General features: G+C 44.2%; 1 protein-coding gene across 5 annotated transcripts in view; it reads right to left on the bottom strand.

The window, feature by feature from the left end:
• The window catches only part of agrn (agrin), a 240,347-nt gene that overhangs the window by 161,369 nt on the left and 56,719 nt on the right, over positions 1-22,259 (bottom strand). For 3 of the 5 annotated variants that reach the window (XM_070968416.1, XM_070968417.1, XM_070968421.1), the window contains exon 3: positions 18,518-18,538. The exons of the other annotated variants lie outside the window; for them this stretch is intronic. In XM_070968416.1, the coding sequence (XP_070824517.1) occupies positions 18,518-18,538 (21 nt within the window). The remainder of the gene's footprint in view (positions 1-18,517; positions 18,539-22,259) is intronic. 5 annotated transcript variants of the gene reach the window in all.

The raw sequence follows: 22,259 nt of genomic DNA, 5'->3' as shown, positions 1-22,259 counted from the left end.
GTTTGGTCAGGAGGACCAAAAATCGTCCCCTTTATCGTTAGTGCAGCAATCAAAGATATCTATTAATCCTTATCGATCTTTACTATGTAAAGTCTGAGTTTTGGATCCTCACATCAAGACGGTGAATGGGTTCAGTCTCTGAATCTGTGAATCTGTGCTAATTTCAGACTGAACATTCTCCAGTTCTCATGTAGATTTCCTACATGATGATCCAGCATCCTGGCACAGTGCAAAGCTCCAGTTTGCCAGAAACCCATAGATGTCCACTATAAAATGTGTTTGTCGGTGAACGTGTGAGCTCATTAATAGGCCAGTTGCCAGTCTACGGTGTTTTCTTCCCTTTCGCCCAAAGCATGCTGGGACTGTCTGTCGCTCAAGTGTGCCCTTGAGCATGAATAAGCAGGCATAGATAAGGGATGGATGGATGGATGGATGGATGGATGGATGGATGGATGGATGGATGGATGGATGGATGGATGGATGGATGGATGGATGGATGCTGCAGTAGAAAGTCATTCCAGACTTACTAAGTGGTATACATCCATTCATATTGGACAGGGGCTACAAAGGACCAAAAACAATCTAGTGTAAATCAATAGTAGGGGGCAAATATGCAGTTCTGTGGAGCCCTGACGAGACCTACGAGTATGTACATGTATATGGATTTCTACATGTCCCTCTCTCGTGGCCCTCCCTCTTCATCTTCATCAGCATGTGCACATCAGCCAAGACACAATCACAGTGAGAGCAGTGTGTGCCGATGCATCAACTCGTCTGTCATCCAGAAGTGGCGGGGGTGGAGTCAGGGGGAGGCGGGAGGAGGGCAGTGGACCTGGTTTTTCCGAGCAAACGCATGACAATGATGAGCTTGGCATGTCGCCGAGGCAACAAGCGGCCTCATCCATTATTCATCTGGGTAACAAACTGATAAACGAGGTAAATGAAGAGGAACAACGGCAGCAAAAATCATGCCGAAAGAGACATTTAGAAGCCGGCGGCACCAGCGGCATCCTGAGGCGCATATTAATCTGCGAGGTATACAACAAGGTCTGGACACAGGGTCAGAGCAAAGCGGCTCGGTGGCTCTCATCCTCAGGAAGAGTGATGCGGAGCAGAAGTCCCCGCATTTGGAAAATGGGATTTTTTTCCCCAAAAATAATGTGAATGAAGACATACAGGTATCAGAGAGGATTTGCATCTCTGCAGAATGAACACAAGTATAGTATACATCATCATTCACCCATCTAGCAATCACTCCTATGTGCACCCTCCACATCAGACCCCTCAGCACTCATCCACTGTCAGAAAACTAACTGCTAATCCCTTTGCAACACAAGTTAGTCCCTGACAGTCACATTAGTCTATCAGCACAGGTACAGAGAGCAAGAACGATATCCCAGGTCTCACATGTCATGCCAAATTCATGCAACGAGATCCATACGAGACAGCAGGGGGATGAATTATTGCCCTGTTGCTACGGTAACACCTCGTATGCAGAAAACACCATGCTGTGGTTTGAAAAATGGTGATTTGTGAGATTTGATTTCGAAAACCGTTCCAGTGACGAGGGGGAGGAAGGAATGAAAGAGAGAGAAAAAGGACTGACGGTGAAAGAGGGAGAGAAAGGAAAGAGACTCAGATACAGTGAGGAAAAGAGGGAGAGGAAGGAGGAGAGGAAGGAGGAGAGGAAGCAGACGAGGCTTCACTCGCAGCAATTTGCGGCAGTGCTTTAGACATTTGGGTCACTTCTGTCACTGTATTTCTATAAGGAGAGCAGAAACACCTCATCTGCCATTCATTTCATTTCCATTCCAACACCTGCAAGCCATTTGCATTCTGTCAGTTTTACCTCTCCCCTTCATTTCTCCGTATGCCACTGCATTTCCTGAATGATAACATACTGGCAATTTCTACACTGGCATAGAACAGGCCACGACGCTACCGCGCCTGCATCCAAAACGGGAGGGTGGGGGGTGGGGGGGGGGTGGTGAGCCTTTTTCCAATCTTGTCTTTCTCTTTCTTCATCCCTCCACCCTACGTCCCACTCCTCCTCTCAGGTTTCCACCTCCCCGACCCCCTCACCCCCACCCCCCGCCAGCCTCTTGATCAAATCCAGATCTTTGCTATATGACCCTTATGAGCCCTTGCAGGCCCCAGTGACTCCCCTGGGACCTGAGGCCGGATCGCATGTCTCGCCTCTCCACAGCAACAAATGAACCAGGCGCTCCGCAGCTCGCCTGATTGGCTGTCATGACATCCATGCCATCATTCCTAATAGCGGAGCACCACAGAGCCACATCGCTTTCTTATGCAGGCATTACAGGCACATTACACCAGGGCGAGCACGCAGCTGTGCACATCCAGGCAAGTTTCATCAAGTCAAATCTAACATTTTTTCAAATCCACTTACAATGAAATATAGGCCCAAATTTGCCACGAGGTATGAATGTGAAAATGAAAACAACTGTAGTCTAAGGGAGAGTAGCTCTGCTTGTCTGGGCTGATCCCTCATGAGAAATACAGCACGCTAAGAAAAACAGTGTAGAGACCTCAAAAGGAGAATTTGAGGCTTACAGGCTGAAGAACTTTAAATGCTGTGAATTGAGATATTCACAATACATCCATATTCATGAGATTTTTAAGCAGCACGATGCAATTATTACATACTGGTAGCCCCAAAATGTCAGAGCGATGAAACTGTTTTTGAATTTTGAGGATTAGACCCTGTATGCAGCGCTTCATGTTTACCGATCAGGCCGGTCTGTGAAGTACCAAAGGGATAAGAGAGAAAATAAGGATCTAACACTGGCAAGTCCTGCTCACTTAAGATGGAGCACTTGCCCACTGCTTGCGAGACAGGATTTCACTCCAGTGGTAATCCTTGAATTTCTTTTTCTTTCTTTTATCTTTCCACTTTGAAGACTGCAGGCATTTCTGTAGCGCCAACAATGATGTCCTTTTCCTTGGATTGTCTGTTTCGATGACGTTCTCTGTTTTGTCTCTTCGGCTTTGGTGTTTATTAGTGAGTTAACCGCACACTACTCCTACTCTTACGACACCAACCAAAACCATCAATCAAGTCCAGATTTTCCTAGATTTTTCAACAACAATCCAAAATAGGAAATGAAAAAGCCTTTCAGTAGAAATATTATGTCAAAAAGAGCAGCGAACAGCTGTAAAGCCACAACTTCTTTTGTTTACACTTTAACAAACAAGATATAACATGTTAATTAGTTTGCTACCTAGAGGTGCTGGTAGGTGGATTTAATTACCCACTAATAGATGTAGGTAAGCTGTTTACCAGTGTTTATGCTAAGCCATTCAGCTGCTGGCTGTAGCTTCATATTACAGTACACACTAGAGTATTACTGACTTGATGTCACAATACCAGAATTTTAAACTCGTTACAATATTAGCATAAAAGCAAATGGAAAAAAAGTCTTAATATACATAAAATACGAATATTTAACAACCTTGCAGGCCGCAACGGTCTGTTATTGTTGGTGTTAACTGATTGTAGATCTGTTTTTGTTATGACTTTGGCAGTTTCGATACTATTGAATGATTAAAGGAGATTGTATAATTTTAAACACGTGATATCAAATGCATCAAAGTATTGATACTTTTGACAACCTTACTGATCATATTCTTCAACTGCAACGAGCATTTCCAAGCGCTATCGTTGCTGGCGATGCTGTCACAAAGACAACCGAATCTTTCCATCTTCCTCAGAGCCCAGCAGCTTCTGCCAACACAGGACAGACTGCACTTGTTTCCAAATTTCCTTGAAGAAACGATCGACGCCACTTTGGAAATAAGAGGGAAGAAAGAAGCATGTTCACTGAAGCGGTAAAGTAGTCGCCTTCATTTTCTCGGGAGATGGTACCAGGTGGCAGACAGAATCGCACAGCGAAAGTGAGGCTTATGGTGAACCAGTCGAATGGTCTCATTATTCTATAGCCATTATACTGTGCAATCAACATTCACTTCATAATGATATGTTAAAGCAATAAACTGTCTACTGCCAGTTTAATGATTTCAACGATTTAATTCAAGGTCCACTTTCTGTTTGGGCTTTGAACAGCATCTGAGTTTTCCTCAGCTGATGACCTCTCCTCCCAGCTCCAGAATGTGAGATGAGAGCTTTTGGACAAATCGGCCAGTGCACCCTGAGAAAAGAATCCAGGGTTCAAGAATGAACGTTCAACTTTGACTTCAATCATTAACTGATTATCAAAATTGTTGTCCCTCCTCAAGTCAGTTATAATGGCAAGACACTAGAAGTAAATAGGGGTTTTAAATAATAGACAGCCGCAAAGTTGCTCTTCCACCAAGGCAAAGTGTTTTGTAAAGGGCCGGTTACCTTTCTTTCCCAACAACAACCAGACAGACAAGAAGATCTGCACTCATTTAAAAAAAAAAAAAACTGAAGAAATGAGTGTCATTTGTTTGGGACTGGGAAAATTCAAAATTGTTCACTATGTATTTCTGACATCTTCTTTCCACTAGTCTGAAATAAGACACACTGTGGAAGCAAAACAGCCCCAAATCTCAAAAAATTGACTAGCACATGAAAAAAACGATGTTTTTGCCTGCCGTGTCTGTCCATCAGCAGAACAACTTTCCACTCGCACAGCTTTCCAAACATGCAGGCAAACTTTCATTTCATTTCTTTATTCCATCTGATTAGACAGGTGTGTTTGGTAGGAATCACACCTTGAGCAGGTTAAAGACATTTTTTACATGTGCACACACCCTGGGAACCCCGCGTGTGTGTGTGCTGTGGGGCTGAAGCTGTCCGGTGATTGAGAATCTAGGGCAAACCCCTTAAGTGAAGAGATGGGGAGAGGGAGAGAGATCATCAGAGCCATTACTGCATGATAAATGATTTGCTAGCTGGTGAGTTGCCCTGAGGGAGACGGTGGGGTGGGGCGAATGTGTGTGTGTGTGTGTGTGTGTGTGTGTGTGCAGAGGGGGGGTATTAAACCTGTGCCTTACTTCTATCAAGATCCCATGGCACCCAAGTCCTGCTAATAAAATCTGCTTCATTACAAGGAGAAAGAGGTACAGCCACACACATACACACACACGCACACACACACACACACACACACACACACACACACACACACACACACAAAATTGAACTCCAACTGTTGAACTCAACTATGTGCACTTTCTTTCACAGGCAGGCACACACAATCAAACTTCTCCACACACACACACACACACACACACACACACACACACACACACACACGCACACACACACACACACACACACACACACACACACACACACACACACACACTATCTTACGCTCACTCTCAGATACACTGCAGGCAATCACTTCTCAGGGGAAAAGGAGCTGGAGCCAGGGCCGAGCGCAGAGGAGGAGGAGGCAAATTAGTGCAGAGTTGAAAGAGCAGAGTGGTAGACGGAGAGAGGGGGAGAGATTGAGGAGGGGATAGAGTAGACCAGGCTGGTGGAACAGACCGACTGCTTCAACAGGGGGAGAAGAAGTGTGAGTTTTGAAGGGGGGAGAGGTGTGAGAAGGGAGAAAGAAAGTGAGATACTAAAACGATTCAAGTGAATAAGAAAATAAAAGAGGGATTAGATGGTCAGCGCTTGACAAGGCTGAATGAACAGAGAGAGGGTAGAAAACACGGGGGAGCTGGAATGACAGCGAGGAGTTAAAAGGGTGAGAGTAAGGGAGAGACGGCAAGAGGGTAATGGCTGGCGGGAGAGGTGCAAGCAGCTCCTGCCAAGATAGAGGAAGAACCAGAGAGGGAGAAGAGGGAGAGAAATTGAGCAGCGTAACCCTCAAGACCCTGCTGTCTGCAGAGCAGAGTGGTGTGTGTAGGTTGATGTGTGCATGTGAGTGTCCACATCGGCGTATGGTGCACGCTGCGCTGGCAGGTCTGAGAGTTGATGTCTGGCTCCTCGGCTTCTCTGCGGTTCAGGTTGGGAGGGGGGGATTTCTGGTGCGATAGCCCCTGGGGGAGCTCTTCCTGCTTGGGTAAGACAGCCTGCCTGACTGGTCTGCCTGTTCCAACCTCTGGATGAGGCCCAGGAAGTGAGATGCAGCTGGATGAGCGATGGCTCAGAGTACCACATCATCAGCCAGTTTACATCCTGAGGTGATGGGCTAACATACAAGCGGAGGTATGGCTGACTGAATGCATGCCTTTCATGCGTAGCAGTCCCTTTCTTCAACATCTTCATTTGTCATGTATGGCACTTGTGTCTCTGGATCACTTTGATGGGCATTTCTCACTATTTTCTGACGTTTTGCAGGCAAATGATTAATGGATTAATCAAAATTAAAAACTGATTAACTAACTGTTAATGAAAATATTCATTAGCTGCAGCCCTTCCTATTTGTTAGCACTAATGGAACTCATGCCTAAGAACTAACATGGTAATGATTGCTGATATTCCAATATTAAAAACCTTCATTTGTTTTTCTTATAATGAACAATTATCATGCAGCATATTAAAATTGAAACCAAACCATCATAAGACACAAAGCCAGGTTCAGTTATTCAGCCGGAAACTTAATTGGCTGGCACAGTACTGACCTTGTTCCAGCATTACTTCCCCTTCTCTCCTACAACTGTGTGTCAAGGCTGAAGTATTAACAATGATCCGTGACACCATGACCACAAATTGCTCATCTACAGTAGTGTTAGCTAGGGTACATGTGTCTGCAGACACACTGCCTGCAAAAATACCATGTTGCAGGAAGAACAAGCAATTCAGTATAGGACTGTCTAGCTGTATGACGATACAAACCTTTGTGTTAATCAATAGTTCAATGAGTTTGAAAGCTTCAAATAATACCAAACACTGTATGGCATGTCTTACAGTATCATATATATGTATTATACGATGGAATATAGTGAGCTATGTAACTCCAATATAACAGAGCTTGTAAAGCCCAGATGTCTGACCTTGGCTCAAGGCAGGATTTGGCTTCAAAGCCCAAACAGCTGATGATGCAAGACATAACTTATAGTAAGCTTGATCATCCCTTCAGCAGAGTTTATCTTTGCTCGGTCCCATATCCCCAGGTCAATAATGTTGACTCATCGACCACCCTTTCCTCTGTTGTCGATAAAGCACACTGTAGCCTTTTAGCTTCTGCTCTGGCTCCGTGAGGAAGAAACAAAGCAAATGACCCCCAAGGACTGATCAAGACCCAGCAAAACAGAGGCTGATGCTCATGATAAAGCCCCATTCACAGGGCTGAACACTGTGTATTTTCTTGTGGCCATTTTCCTTCTAAAACTCACACAACTTGTGGTGGCATTTACCCAGACGGATAAGATTTGAAGGGGGATTAACAAGGCGATGATTTGTAGGTGGAAGAACCGAGACTGCTGTCGGGGGAAAGAAAGAGAAATGATTTGGGCGCTCTTGCCCTTTAAAATGGTTCTTTTTCTCTAGTGATTCTAGCTTTGCTCTTTCCTAACATCGCTCTCCATCTTATCGATCAACAAATCAGCTGCCTAATAGACAGGTAGCGCTCAACGCTGAGCGGGAAGGCCTGAGGTGACCGAGTCACAGAAGCAGTCCAGAATATTGAAATGAGCAATTAAAGCAGTCCTTCTTGGGAGACACATGGCAAAGGACAGCCTGAGAGTCACACAGGCCTCTCTGCGAGGGGGGACAGGGGGGAGGTTATTGTCTCCCCGAGACTGAGAGTCACACAAAATAATTCACCTGGAAATCAATTTCCATCACGCCTATTACAGACCACCGATGGACCGAGAAAGAAAAAGAGCAAGAGAGACAGACCAAGAGAGACTCTCATTTCCCCTTTTTATCCCTGTTGTATTTTTCTTCCCTCTTTCACTGCCCAAACCATTTCCACAGCAGAGTGCACTGGCCACAAAAAGACATCTGCAGTCGATCATGATAAACAGTCCGCATCTCTCCCATTTGTTTCCCCAAAAACCACGGAGCTGCATGAGTAAAAGCTACAGCTGCTGCATCTTCATGGAATGCCTTCTGCATTAAACCATGACGGCGAGACTTAAAACTTTGCAGAGGCAGACAGTGGTGCTGACATTTTCCGGGGTGCAGCTGCTGATATATTCATGCCAACAGACACAGTAAGATTTCGATTTAAAAATGCATCAATTTCATTAGAGTAATTGCAAAATGAGGCTGTAGCAGAATAGAGAATCCTATCTTCATACCGACGCTGGATTTCTCCCTGACATTATTCTTGTTAGGAGGCAAAATCCTTGGATAGAGCATTTAAACCTTCATTTCACAATAAAATTATCCTCTGAAACCCAAACTAATGAGATTCAAAAAACTATTGGAAAGCTCTTGCTGTTGGCAAAGACAAAGCAGCAAATAGCAGAAGTGGACAACACTGTTTTTTTTTCTCTTTTTCTCCAAAATAAAAGCAGGTCACCAAAGCTATCCCCCCTTGTTTAACAGAAGTGAAGAGGTTGACTGAAGGGAGGGCGAACAAAGAGCATCGCATTTGTCGGTTGTCTAAAATGTAAAGAGCTCCTCTTATTTTAACAAGATCACAGCCCACCTCCCTCATTCTCCATCAAAACCAACTATTTCTCTAGTTTTCCTTGCTGAGTCCTCATTACCAGCCTAAGAAAACAGAGCTGATGTGCCTGCGTGTGTGCATGTGTGGAGAGGGGAACGGCTACATGGGAGCAGAGGATATGAAGCAGAGGGAGGAGAAGTGATGGGTGTGACTGAAGGTGGAGGCGGGGGTGGGGGGGCTGTCAGCCTTTGTAGGTCAGCGTAAATGTTTAATGCTTTATGCTGATGAGCTGACGCTGTATCTGTTTCTGGGAAAGATGCACTCTGAGCTCCATCAATCCCTGCCGCCGCTCACACAAACACAATTCCCACACATTTGCAGGCGTAAGCCACCAGCTCCTGAGCCCCTGCTTATATTCTCCCGACCTCTCGGCATGCCAATTAAGCAGGTATGTGACAAGACGGCCAAAAGTGCCAATTAGGCCAATCTACCTCTGCTCCGTGTCCCCTTATACCCGCCTCCCCATCGTTTTCGCAGCAGCTACCGCCTTCCTCTCGCCACGGCCCACTGTCTCTCCTCCAGCGCTCCCATTTACCCCAGTTACATCATGCAATTGAGTCCAAATAATGTAACTTTAATAGGCCCACTTTAACATTCAGTCCAAATGCAGGGATAGACATTTCTGCTTTGAGCACACATAATTATTTAGCCTGGAGTACACATTATAATTGAAAGGCTTTGATAACAATGTTGCCTTGTTACATGCACTACATTAAGACGCAGGGAGATGGATTAGTGTTACATGACAGGAAGGGAGAAAAAAAACTCAATTCAGTTTGCAAGGTTTACCAAAGAAGTCCCATAATAGCTTGTTTATCTTATCAATTAGGGAACCATAATCTTTTTTGAAATGAGAAATGTGGCTTGCCACAGGGCACAATCACCTCATAAATAAGGTACGTCCTAAATCCCCAAACCAATTTATTCAATTTACCATACAATGGATTATAGCTTAATTTCAGTGATAATGGGAGGAGACACTTGAGGAAATTAAAATGGAGAACTCGAAATTTCATGAGTCGTTTCCAAATTACCCCCAAGGATGGTAGAGAATCAGGTGGAGGAACTGCTCAAATAACCACACAGTTGTCTCTCAGACAAATGGTGTTTCGTTTTGGAAACTGAGTGAGAGCCAAAGGGCACTGTTTGCCATTTTTTCCATTTGATCAACAATCATTTCAAACCCTGGTGCAGTTCTGGATGCATTATTTCCAACACGTAGTCATTAAGGATTCAGTGGAAGCCTGGCCGTTAATGGCTTTTAGATGCTGCCTCCCACACCCTACTTGATGGGGCATGCTTTCCATTAAAGTGAAACAATTTTGGATGCTCACAATTTGATCATAAAGCCCCATATGTTTCGCTGTTACTTCCCCGGCTCTGTCACAAACAAGCCTCCTCGCTGTTGCAGCGTGGGGCGACAACGCTGCGTGAAAGCCAACGTGTCAAAATCAAAATTCATCACTGTCAGTGATGGTAATTGGTACTGAAAAAGGGAAGAGAAACACGCTCTGTGCTACTGGGGTGATTAAAGACATCTCACACACGAGCATACACAGTCTGTTACTTGGGGCAGATTCTTTTGTTGCTTAGGTTTTAAATGTCGCCATATCTTATTGTTCTGATGTGAAAGAAGATCCATTTCATCCCCTGTTAACACGCGGTGTGCACCGAGGGTCGCAGCGTATTTTGGTGTTGAATGGTGTTTGTGCGGGTTTAGCTGTATGTCAGGGCCCCCAGCACTGCCTGTTGTGACAAACAAGACAAAACTGGGTCCTCTACCCCGGGTGTGGCCTGGATTCACACAAAGCCCCCAGTGGGTCAGCGCCTAAGGAGAGAGTCTGTGCATGGATGGATGGATGGGTGGATGGGTGTATTGGGGACAGCAGAGTGGATCCATGGTGAGTCAGGGGAGCTGGAGGACTGACAGAGGTAAAGCAGATGGATATACGGGGAAAGGGGACACTCAGATATGGATGATCTGGGTTATTGCATCATATTTCAGAATATACTGGCAGACATGAATGTGTTCAAAATGAGGCCAAAAAAATGTGCATGTGCAACCTATATCACCGTGCCATGAGCCGACTGGTATGGACATATATTGCGCATCATAATCACATTTTCCCTTACTAAACCACCTATGGCAATCTGTGCCTCCGACCTACAGAATATCAGTGATTTAGACTGAATGTCATTTCCATGTGAATACATTTTTACCCCATGTGGGCAGGAGTAGCCCTGTGCCCTTTAGCACATTTAGCCCCCCTATCCACATCCACAGCTGACACAATCGCTTTTAACTCCCATTTTTCTTCTGTGCAGGTCTATGAATGCAACACAACTGCCACACATTGGGGGCAGACCTGCTAATGGAGACCTCACCCCATGCCTTTCCCATGAGGCCGTCTGTCCTGAGGAGGAAATGGGGGTGATGGGGGGCGGGGGCATTTAGCGAGAAAGAAGGGCGTGTGTGTGTGTGTGTGTGTTGCGATGGGATGGGACGGGGTAAGAATTCTGGGTCAGGGACTCTGCATTGGCCTCTTAATCTGGAGATGGACAGGGTGGGGTGTGAGGAGACTACACAAACACACACACACACACACACACACACACACACACCAGATGGGATGGCCCCCCATCTGCATTTATCTACTTAGCAGGCCCCTGGGCACGTGCGTACACACACACCCTTATCCCATCACTGCAGCCGTCTGCATATACAGTAGGTGCGATCATGGGTGAAACAGATTATATTATGATAACCTAGATATTCTAACCCCCCATGACCTACTGGGTTATGACGGAGACGCTGCCCTTGGCAATACAATAACCCCAGCAGCGCACCAAAGCATCGAAGCAGACTTTGCACTGGCTACTCAGTCACTAGAAGGACAAGAGCTGATGCAACAGCAGCTCAAATGACAAATTAAATATGAATGTGCATGAACCACCGCCCTCCTTTCATTGTTTCCTTCCCAGTTTTCTTCCTTTTAATGATGGGGGTGTATATGATGTGTTTATAATATTTCTGGTTCAAATCCATCTCACAGCCTCCCCTTCTCGTTCCTCATTCTGTCACTCTTGGCTCTACTGTTCTTTTGAAAGAAACAGATGCACCATAAAAAAAAAAATCATCAAAATAAAATACCTCTGTGACAGCACATTTCGCCTGAGTTGCGGTTGTTTTTTGTGCAAAAAGCAGGTATTTGAATGACAATGTCCTCAGTCTGCTGTGATTCTATTATGTGATGAGTGTGACCACAGAGAGGAGGAGGAGGAGGAGGTGGAGGACGAGGAGGAGGGCAGCTCCAGGGCTGAGCTGAAGTTTGGACTCTCCAGACCCTTGGATTGAGGAGGAGGTGATCAGCTGGTGGAGCCACCTCCCTATCCTCAGTGTTGGAGCATGTGCGCCCCCTAGTGTACCTTCTCGTCCTAGCAGCTCAACACAGACCTCTTGAAATCAGTGCTCCATATGTCCATTTTTGACAAAATGATGGAGGAATGAATGATTTCTCCATGCCTGATGGTGGTAAAGTAACTATGTCATCCTCTATTGAGCCACGTAAAGAAACACGGAGATGAGTGTCAGATACAGAACAGCAAATTAGATTAGGTGATTCATGGATTTGCATAGGCACATTATCATATTGAAGCACTCTTTAGCAAACCAAATTCTCATTGCGTCTCTGCGGAAAGGGAAACGGTGCACACATGGATAGTCGCGGGAGTGACAAACAGAGGTACTCCTTCAGAATACTAAAGTGGAAAAGTCAGAAAAAAGATGCACGCACGCACACACACACACACACAGAGTGATGCCATGATAGCTATTTCCAAGTGTTATTCGTTTCTGTTTTGCTTTTCTTCTTCATGCTGTAACCATCAGACTGATGCATTTGTATTTCAGACGCCGAAGACAACAAACAACAGATGGGTTGTGTGGCTCTCGAGTGCAGAGAGAACACGGCACGAGCAATTTAGGACCGACTTTGGGCTGAGAAATAAATAAGGAAAAGCTGACTCAGACCACCTGTATGACATACAGCTAAAAACAGCAGAAACAGCCAGAACACTGCAGATTCCCTTTAGAATATCTTAAGAGCAAAGGCACACAGTGAGCAACAAGCAGGGAGAGCGACATGAAACATCCAACTCTCATCTCTTTGGGTATTGCAGTAACACAGATGTTGCAGGTAAGGTGGCAGTGCAACGAAGGGACAGACTGTGCAGGAAGCAGCCATGAGATGGCAGCAGAAGCAAAGAGTAGCCCCATTCTGTTCCTTCATACTATCAGTGCCAGGAATAAGACGTGCCAGTAAAGCCCTCCACAGGTAGAGGAGCAGACTATTCATCACTCTCTAGACCTCTTTGCCGATATCAGCATGACTGATGTGGTAATAAATAAAAATGTGCCAAAGTATGAAGTTCATTAACTGAGTGCAACTGTCAATACACTATATGTGCTGTGAACTAAATCCATGACATTTTACGTCAATTATCAATATTACAATATATTTTTCCCTTCAACAGATCGCATATTTTAGGGTGTATTTACTGCAGATTTACTCTATTCATCAAGATACATTCAGCATCTCAGTACAGTTTAAGTAGCAAGTTGTTTCCAAAAAATATTTTTTGATTGTTGACTCTAAATTGGACTATTGCACCAATGCGACAGTGGAATAAGTTACTAAGCTAACAATATAATATGTAATATTCACTACAAAATAGAGCCTTTCTCAAATATTTAGGTCCAGTGAGGCAAATTTGATGCTCTTGGTGCAATGATGAGAAAAAAATAAGGTATTTGCACTCAATTCTTTTTGCAAAATAGGGTAAAAGAGAGACTGCACTGCACCAAAAGATTTTTACACATATGAATGAACCCATAAAGTATTCCACACACTTTCCCGAAGTGCCTTTGAGCCACTTGGAGCAGCTACCTCTGCCGTGCACGTGGTGCTCTCAGAGCTCTTAACAGCATTTACAGCAGAGCATGAGAGAAGCAATAACACACAACGCAGAATATCCCACACTAATGAGCTTGGCCACAACACAAAGTTCAATGGAGCCTTGAAGATAAGATAATGAGTTTGCATATGGGTCAGAAATCATAGTAGTGGAGAGGACAGTAAACACAGCTGAGGTGCTGCCTGTATCTTACTTCAGCAGGAGAGGGTGAGGTGCAGCACAGAGGATAGTGTTCAAGCCTGCAGGGGAAAGAGTAGCTTGGATCACCGCGAGAACCCTTGGTCATGTTCCAACCAAGCCAATTAAGTAACAGCACTGTGTGTGTGTGTGTGTGTGTGTGTGTGTGTGTGTGTGTGTGTGTGTGTGTGTGTGTGTGTGTGTGTGTGTGTGTGTGTGCATGAGAGAGAGAGCAAGAGAGCGATTCCTTCCCAATAAGGAAGAGAAGAACATAACCCTGACAAAGAGTTAACAGCCCAGCAGGCACGTTTCAGGCGGTTTGGAGCTGCCAAAAAGAATATGTGCAACTCAGTAAACATGCCTCTGGGCAACAATAATCTTCAGACAAGTCAAAGCAAATCACAGCTGTTAATCAGGGCATGTACACTTCAAGTACTTTACTTCCAGAGGCACTTAAAGTCCAACTAAAATAAACTCGAATCAGTATAAAACTACCAAAACCTAAGGACAAGTGAAAAACCTGAATGGTTTGAATGCTTGGGGGTGGGGGGGGGATTCTTATATGTAATATATAAGAATCCTAAAGAAAGTTTAAATTGTGCCAGTCGTCACATAACAAGTTTCAAGATGTTAAAGGTATTAAACATACTGTGGAAATGGAATAATCTTATTGTGTAGACCGTTTCATATCATGTCATAAGTCTTAAGTCATAAGTCTCGCCTGTTTTATGATTATTTGACCTCGGATGCATTTCTTTTATGGTTCTGGCCGTGTCTACCTTTCTTTGTCAACAGACAAACATCAGTAGTCGACTTGTGAGAATCCCTTGCAGATTGTTCCAGCACTGTTTCCAGTTGACGTGCTGGGAGAATAAGAGCTGTCAGCCCAGCCTTGCTTCACGGCACTGAACATATGCTGCTGAAAGCATTTGCTCTGTATACACAGCTCACGTTCTTATACACATACTCGCACATTTGGAAATAAACACTCTTGCGTGCACTACCTCCATGGAATTAAACAGTCATTCGCTCTTTTGGGAATAAATACTTGCGCATACCAGCATGCAAGAGCTGACACGTAAACCTCCAGGGCCCGGACACCTCGAAATGGATACAACACGTGTATCAGATAAACTCCATATTTACTGACAAGATCAACACAAACGGACTGGGATAAACACCAAAGCAAAGGCAAAGGAACTGACAGCTATTCAACACTTACAGACTTCATGTCTTCTTTAACTTACAGCCAGCAGCATCACCTCACCTTATGACTGCGCATAAGCTTTAGGAGTGTTCTATTAAGTTTCATTTGCAGGGACTTAAAATTTGCTAAATTACAGTAAAGATGTGTCAGCTTATGTTGCCAACAACACCACCCCTCTCACAGCATCCATATCTGTTTGTTGTCTGGGTTTGATTTCCAGACAACATACCTCAAGAATGCAACGCTTTTGGCAGCCAAATCGTAAATCTTGGACGTCTTGGGTGTCTTGAAACGCACCACCAAGGAAGAGTCCTCAAAAGTTTCTGTATTTCCAATGATAACGTGACTTTGGAGCCAAATACACAACACTGAAAGTTCAATGATTGATTGCCGATCATAAGCAAGTCCCTGCAAGTTAACTTTCATAACATACTGACATAAACTGAAACAACGGCTGCCAGGAAGTGCTTCTAAAACTCAAAGCACACAGGGGAAAATAGTCTGCAGTAATGCTAAGTATAAGCAATTTACATTAAGGGTCTGAACTACGAAAAACCATGAATATGGTCCTTGAGACTTTGCTCTATTTTCTGAGCATGTCAGCTCATTAGCCTCTTATCTGACGACAGGCTGATACAGAGGGTCAGGATGGCCCTGAGTGCAGGGAGGTTTTTTTGCTGGACTGATAGATGAGGATGTCCCCGATCCAAGGCTGGGCCTCCTCGAGGGGAGTCGGGGGTCTCGCACAAGAGGCAGAGAGGAAGCCAAACAGGACAAGGAATGAAAGGGACATGACAAGGGGGGTGCCGGTGATAAATAGTCAGTGATAACATATGGGGTAGCTGCTTGTGGACAGTCTCCACTTTAGTCAAAGAAGCATTTGTGTAAGAAAGCACTGAAGAACATGAGCCAGTTGGGGAATAGCCTTGATTAACTGTGTAACTTTGAATTTGTAAGGTGCAGAAAATCAACGAGTCCCTTATGTCCTTGGATGATCGTTAAATGAGCAGCCTTGGTTGACATGTATTTCAGCAGGCACAAAAAAAAAAAACGTATTTATATCAAGCATTTTCTCGATATCAAGGTCACAGCTGGGAGTCGAACTATTCTCACTATTCAGAGAGTCACTTTATTCCTGAAGTGAATCTCTCCAACTCTTTCTGTCAAAGGCTCATTTACTTTCAACCATCGTAAGTCGATCTCTTTGAATTAAACAAGAGCCTTAAAGCAGGCAAAGAGCCAGAATACCTCCAGTGCTCACTTGAAAGAGGGCAACATGTCAGTTCCTTTGACGGTCAGCCGTCAGTCAGAAAGTGGGCCTCTGCAAACCATCCACTGGGCAATACTAGGACAAGGTGTGCAGCATATTTATGTCTCGTGGCCACTTATCCAGCAGCAAGCCGGATAATATTGAGCGAATAGCTTCTCATTTAATATGAATGACACCTACCCGCTTGGGAACAGAAGGCTAAAGCGCCAGAAGCTACAGGCCGTAACCCTCAATCCTGATTACTGCACAGATTGACCTCCCAAACCAGACAGCAGATAATTGCATCCTCTCGCATTTGAAAGTCACATTAAAGGGCTGATAATGAAGTTCTGGCTCAGAAAAAAGGGGATCACTGGAGCGGACAAGAGGAACAACGGATCCGTCTTTGGCTAGGGGAGGAAATTGGTATCTGCTTGATTCATAGCTGAGCCCACAAAAGATGTCCTCTCCACTGGCGTGCATTGTTAATGGTGCGCTGCTTTTGAAAAGGACCGAGCTACCTGTTCCTTGTTGAATAGGGCTGTTTCAGGAAAATTACGGTGTGTAGATAATAGGGTCTGTCGGAGATGAGGCGCACACTATTCATCTCGCACTGCAACGCAGCACTGAGAAAAATGTCCATTCTGACAATGCAGATGTGACAAAGGTCCAGCAGTTAAAAAAAAAAGAAAGAAAACATCTATGTCCTTCTTTTATTGTCAAATGAAAATGTACAACTTGAGACACAAAGGGTAAAGTACTGCATGAGAATTAAAGCAGAGATCATAAAAAGATTCAACAGAAGCAAAACACAAGAGAAATGCTGCTGTCTCAACTAGAGGCTAATTTGAGAGCGTCTCAGTTCACTTCAAGCATCTCAAGCAAACTCAAGGTGGTTCATTTGAGCTTTGACTGCAAAGGGCACCGACCACAGGATGTGAGACAGTAGGTTACAAAACGAACCTGTGCCCTAATCGTACATAATCACACTAAAATGTGCAGAATAGGATAGGAACGGCAACAAGAAAGTCAAAGAAGGGAAATGCTGCCATCTCAGCTTGCTCTGCAGTCTTTTCCAGGCTCCACTGCTCTCTCCTCTTGCAGGTGCTTGTTTGTGTGGACTTGCTCGGAGAGGCCAGTTAAACCATACAGAAGTTAATGAGATCCCCACGGAAACCGAGGCTGAGCAGGTCACAGACTGAGCTCCAGAGCCTTCATAACCCCACCATGCATGACCTTTGTCCTTACCCTTACTCTTGTGTTGCCCCATATTCTTGTGGAAGTCTAAAACCTCATTGGAGAATTAATACCACGCACAGTCTTGGACGGGCAGAACACACATACACACGCGTTCTAAGGACAGCTAAAGAGATGTATAGGCTGCAGTGATACAGTGGGTTAATCAGCACTATTAAACAAACAAAGCTATTTTTCATTTCATTTATGTTTTTGTTAACAGTTTACAAAGTTGCACGATAATGAGAATGTAAGAATAATTTAGAAGTCATTTTGTAAAAAGTAATAACCCACTGGTCTGCTGCATTGAAATTACAGTGTCTCAGTTAGTCGTGACAGTGACCCTGAAACTGAAGCAGCTACGTGGAACTCAGCCATCATTCATTTCAATATTTACACCGGTGCTTTCCCTACTGTGGCATGTCAAAATGTCTGAAAAAGGCCCGTTGAGGCATGTGTTTTTCCTGATAATAAACATTTAAAAACTGCAAAACATGATATCAATGTGTGCTGACACAGTTTGTCCTCTCTCTGCACGCCGCTTGACACAAATGTGGCGCCACTGTGATGAATTAGTGTGGCAGCCTTAATTACTTAATTACATCACCTCAGCAAATTACATGTACACAGTATGTATGACATGAGACAACGGCCCTTAATTCTGTCAGCAAGTGAGTACAAGAAACAAGTCTGTAAAGGAGGGAGCAAATCTCTAAATTGTTTTTCAGGGAAGTGTTTTTCATGCATCCAACAGGTGAACATTGTCACAGCCCCCTGCTGCCTGCAAGGATGTCTCCTCACTCAACTCACACACCAGACAAATCCTTCCCATACCTGATTAAATCAGACACACAGACAGTTTTTGCTCAGACACAGACCTCCTGGGGGTGTACTTCAATGGCGTGTGTGTGTGTGTCTTTATATGTGTGTCTGTGTGTGGCATTTTAACCAGGCCATGTTATTCAGTCTCATGTGATAAACCGATAATCCCAATAATGTTTATTCATTTGGTCAGCAAAGTTGATCAGGACACATGAAGATTAACCACCTGTTAGAAAGCTGACAAAGCACAGGAAAACAGTTTGGAGTACTTACCTGCAATTATATATTTGTGAGCTTCAGGAGGCAAAGAGGGAAAGAAAGAAGAAAAAAGACAGTTGGCAAAAGGTAGATGATCAAATGCCCACAGCACATCAGAATGTGTAAAACTTTGGAAAAAAGAGGACGGAAGCAGAAAGAGAAGGATAATGGGATGGATGGATGAGTGACAGGGAGAAGATGAAGGAGGATGATGAGGAGGAGAGGTCATCACTGACCTGAATGAAACCTCTTCCACAAGTAATAATCAGTATCACTGGCAAAATATGCATGTCAAAAAGCAAAAACGCCCCCTATGTTTCAACACATATAATCACTTCCATCTTCCAGAAATGCAATACGGGATGAAAAACTGACGGAAGTTGCACAAAACTAGGTTGAATTCAATGTCCTACGCCAACAAAGCGCTACAATTATGAGGTCTGTGTACCTGGCCAAACGCACCCAGCTCAACAACACAGCAAAGATTCACCACAGACGTTCTCATCATCTCTCTCACGCTCACACAGGCTCACACAGGCCACTCAATCTGCTGTTTGCGCAGCTGATGCAGATTGATGGTGAGCGCTGTTGACAAGGCGTATGAGAGGTTCATCCATAAAAGATGGGCTGGGCCGGCCAGAAACTGGGAGCTATTTACCGGGGACTAACACAGAAACCACAGAGTTCCCTCCATCGATTATTAACCAGGAACACATGGAGACATTCTGTCCGTGTCCTGCATGGCCCGTTACCCTGATCACTCTGTGCAGAGATACATATTGGCATCAAATCAGATGATGTTATCTTACATGAAAGGCTGCCAAATTGCAAGTGTTTGGACATTTGTTCCAACACAAACCAACAGCATTGGAATCTGGGAGAGGAGTGGATACATGAGGCGGTGAAGCTGCATTCAAAATGCTAAAGATGATCATTCCGGCAAATCTGCCACGACATTAAGAACAGCAACAGAAGCTCTGTATGGAAATACTGAAGGGAAATGAGCACGGCAGACAGGCAAGACGAAGCAAATCAACAGTAACAAAGCTATGGAGCTGCTAACAAAAGGACGTTACAGCACCTACAGGACCGACCTGATGACCTCTGTCCCACTTCAACAACATCACAACATGAGATAAGATCGAAAGTGATTCATCCATCAGTGGCCTCTGCATTTCAACCCCAGCATTAGCCCACTTAGCTTAGGTATGGCTGGATGAAACTGTTATGTTGTTTAGCATTTGTGTGCTATGATGAAAGAAACCTTAAAGCTTCAGGCCGATGTTAGCTGTTACACTATTGAGAGCCATTGCATTTTGTGTAAGCAGTGGAGGAGCGTTTCTTCGCTCAGACTCAGAAATTTGCCATTGGTTTGATGTTCTGTGACAAAGAAGCTATGCGACCTGAATCAATCAGCAGACTTTCAGCTGAGGAGCTAATATAAAACATAAAAAATGGCCCATGATTCTGTGTGAAGTCTTGTATCGCAGCTGGAAGTTTATTATCGTGACAACACTAATCTACTGTGAAACACTCCTTCTCTTTTTCCAGCCAGTCGGAGCTGCCACCATCCGGGCATAAGCTGGTTTCATTGAAAGTTATTCAACCACCACCTCAATCGCAATCAACGACAAAAAAATCCAGTCGGCTGGTCACTCCACACAAAAACCTCGGCCACTGACAAAACAGGTGTTTTGATGGGTTTTGTCCCGGCCGGGTATTAACCCAGTGTCAGCTCTCCTCCTCTGTTCCACCCTCTTGCATTTCCCTCGTCCTGCTTTCTCTGCCCTCGTCTTGATCCTCATTATTCCACACTGGGGTCTTTGAGGGAGCAAACGGTCTATTATCCAAAGATGGAGCTTTAGACAACTTAAAGCTCTGGAGGAGTGGCTATTTATTTGGGCTGAAAGACAGAGAGAGGGAGGGAGTGTGTGTCTGGCCTGGCGTTCCCATATCACTTAGGCTAATGTGATTAAGAGTGAGTGAGAGGGGGAGCTAATTTAGCTCAGAGTGTGTTGGTTCTAAGTGATTCATGTCAGGGAGAGTCGAGGGGGAAAGGGAGGGATGTGGCTGGTCAGAGGACTTCCTTAAACACACACACGTATGCACAATCAAATAAGAATGGGGGTGTGTGTGCAGGCTTGTTTTTAGTGCCTGGTACCAAAATGAGTACACGTGAATGCACACACACACACACACACACACACACTCACACACACACACACACACACACACACACACACACACACACACACACACACACACGCACACACACACACACGCACACACACTGCTCATTGATACCACCCAAGGTCAGAAAATAGTCCCATTATTAAATTTCACTTCACTCACATTTTGTATTCATTTAGTGGTCAAAGTTGTGTGTGAGCGATTCTTTCCACTTTTTGTGTGAGAAAGATTCAGTGGTATTTTAACAGAAATTCTCATTTTTATTGAGATTATTTTAAACATCTTTTATCAGGATAGTTATTCCTCTGTTTTATTGACTTTTCTGTGCTTCTTATAAATTAGTAACAGTATTCTTATAAGCTTGTACACAATGTACATATAGTTGAAGTGTAAATATATATATATATATATATATATATATATATACAGTTGATTTTTAATTTTTTATTCTGTATCCTTTTTTTATCTTGATTTTTCTATGCCTCTCTTTTTGCCTGTAACAATGTCTTTATTGGCGTGGGATAAAGAAAGTTTTATCTCATCTCTTATAAATTATGAAGCTCATTTGTTTTTTTTCAATTTCTGTTTTGGGACAAAACAACAAAAATTTGTGTTATTGTGTGATTTCATTGGTTGCCAAGTGACACACTCTTTCAACAAGTGTTTTTTTCTGACAGTTAACACTGGAAAGAAAAAAATCTGTGTATGCTCAGAGAATAATAAATGATCTTTATTTCTGAAGTATCTAGTCTTGGGCAGCTGGGACGTCGCTACAGAGGCAAGAGGTGGACAGCAGTGGGCGTGTGTGTGTGTGTGTGTGTGTGTGTGTGTGTGTGTGTGTGTGTGTGTGTGTGTGTGTGTGTGTGTGTGTGTGTGTGTAGAGGGCCTCAAACATGGCAGATGGATTCTGAATGGCTTTTTGCATGCTGCCACCCACACACAAATTATATGGGCAGACACAGCATGTCGATGGCACTTGAAACTAAGCTCTCAAACAGCAAAAGCTTATTCTCTGCATCCAAAGTTTCTCTGGAGTGACTTTTCAAAAAGCGGGTGAATACACAGAGAGGAAAAAGATCTGGTCTCAACATTCAGCACTTCAGCAATAAAAAGGAAACAAAGCAGGCCGTAAACTGTGTCGCACATCATACGTGCGGCTTTGCCTCTTCATGCTGTTCACTGTAAAGATGATGACACTCGTGGAGACTCGAAAACTTGGGTGTGCTTGTAACAGGGAGAGGGGGGTCTTTGTTTGGAGCTCAGCTGTGTGCTGATTGCAAAAAGAGACCCCCTCCCTCTAAGAATACTGTCCGACCCCTTCTAAAGGAAGGATTTTACAGACAGGAAGAAAGATGTGTCATCCCTCCCTCCCCCTCTCTACCTCTATTGTACACTTTCAAATACCTCCCTCTGTTTTCACATTGGTCGAGCCTTTAAGGGGGGAGACTCTTATTTGCAGAACACTGGGCGCTGGAAAAATCAACCTGCTTCAAACGCTTATTAACTGAGTCATTATTGTGAAAATTCTAATTCAAAACCCACCAAACTTCTACAAGTCCAAGTTCAC

The sequence above is a fragment of the Chaetodon trifascialis genome, chromosome 8 (assembly GCF_039877785.1).
Source record: "Chaetodon trifascialis isolate fChaTrf1 chromosome 8, fChaTrf1.hap1, whole genome shotgun sequence".
NCBI lineage: Eukaryota > Metazoa > Chordata > Actinopteri > Chaetodontiformes > Chaetodontidae > Chaetodon > Chaetodon trifascialis.
The sequence above is the reverse complement of the archived record's forward strand: the minus strand, read 5'-3'. Positions and strand labels throughout refer to the sequence as shown.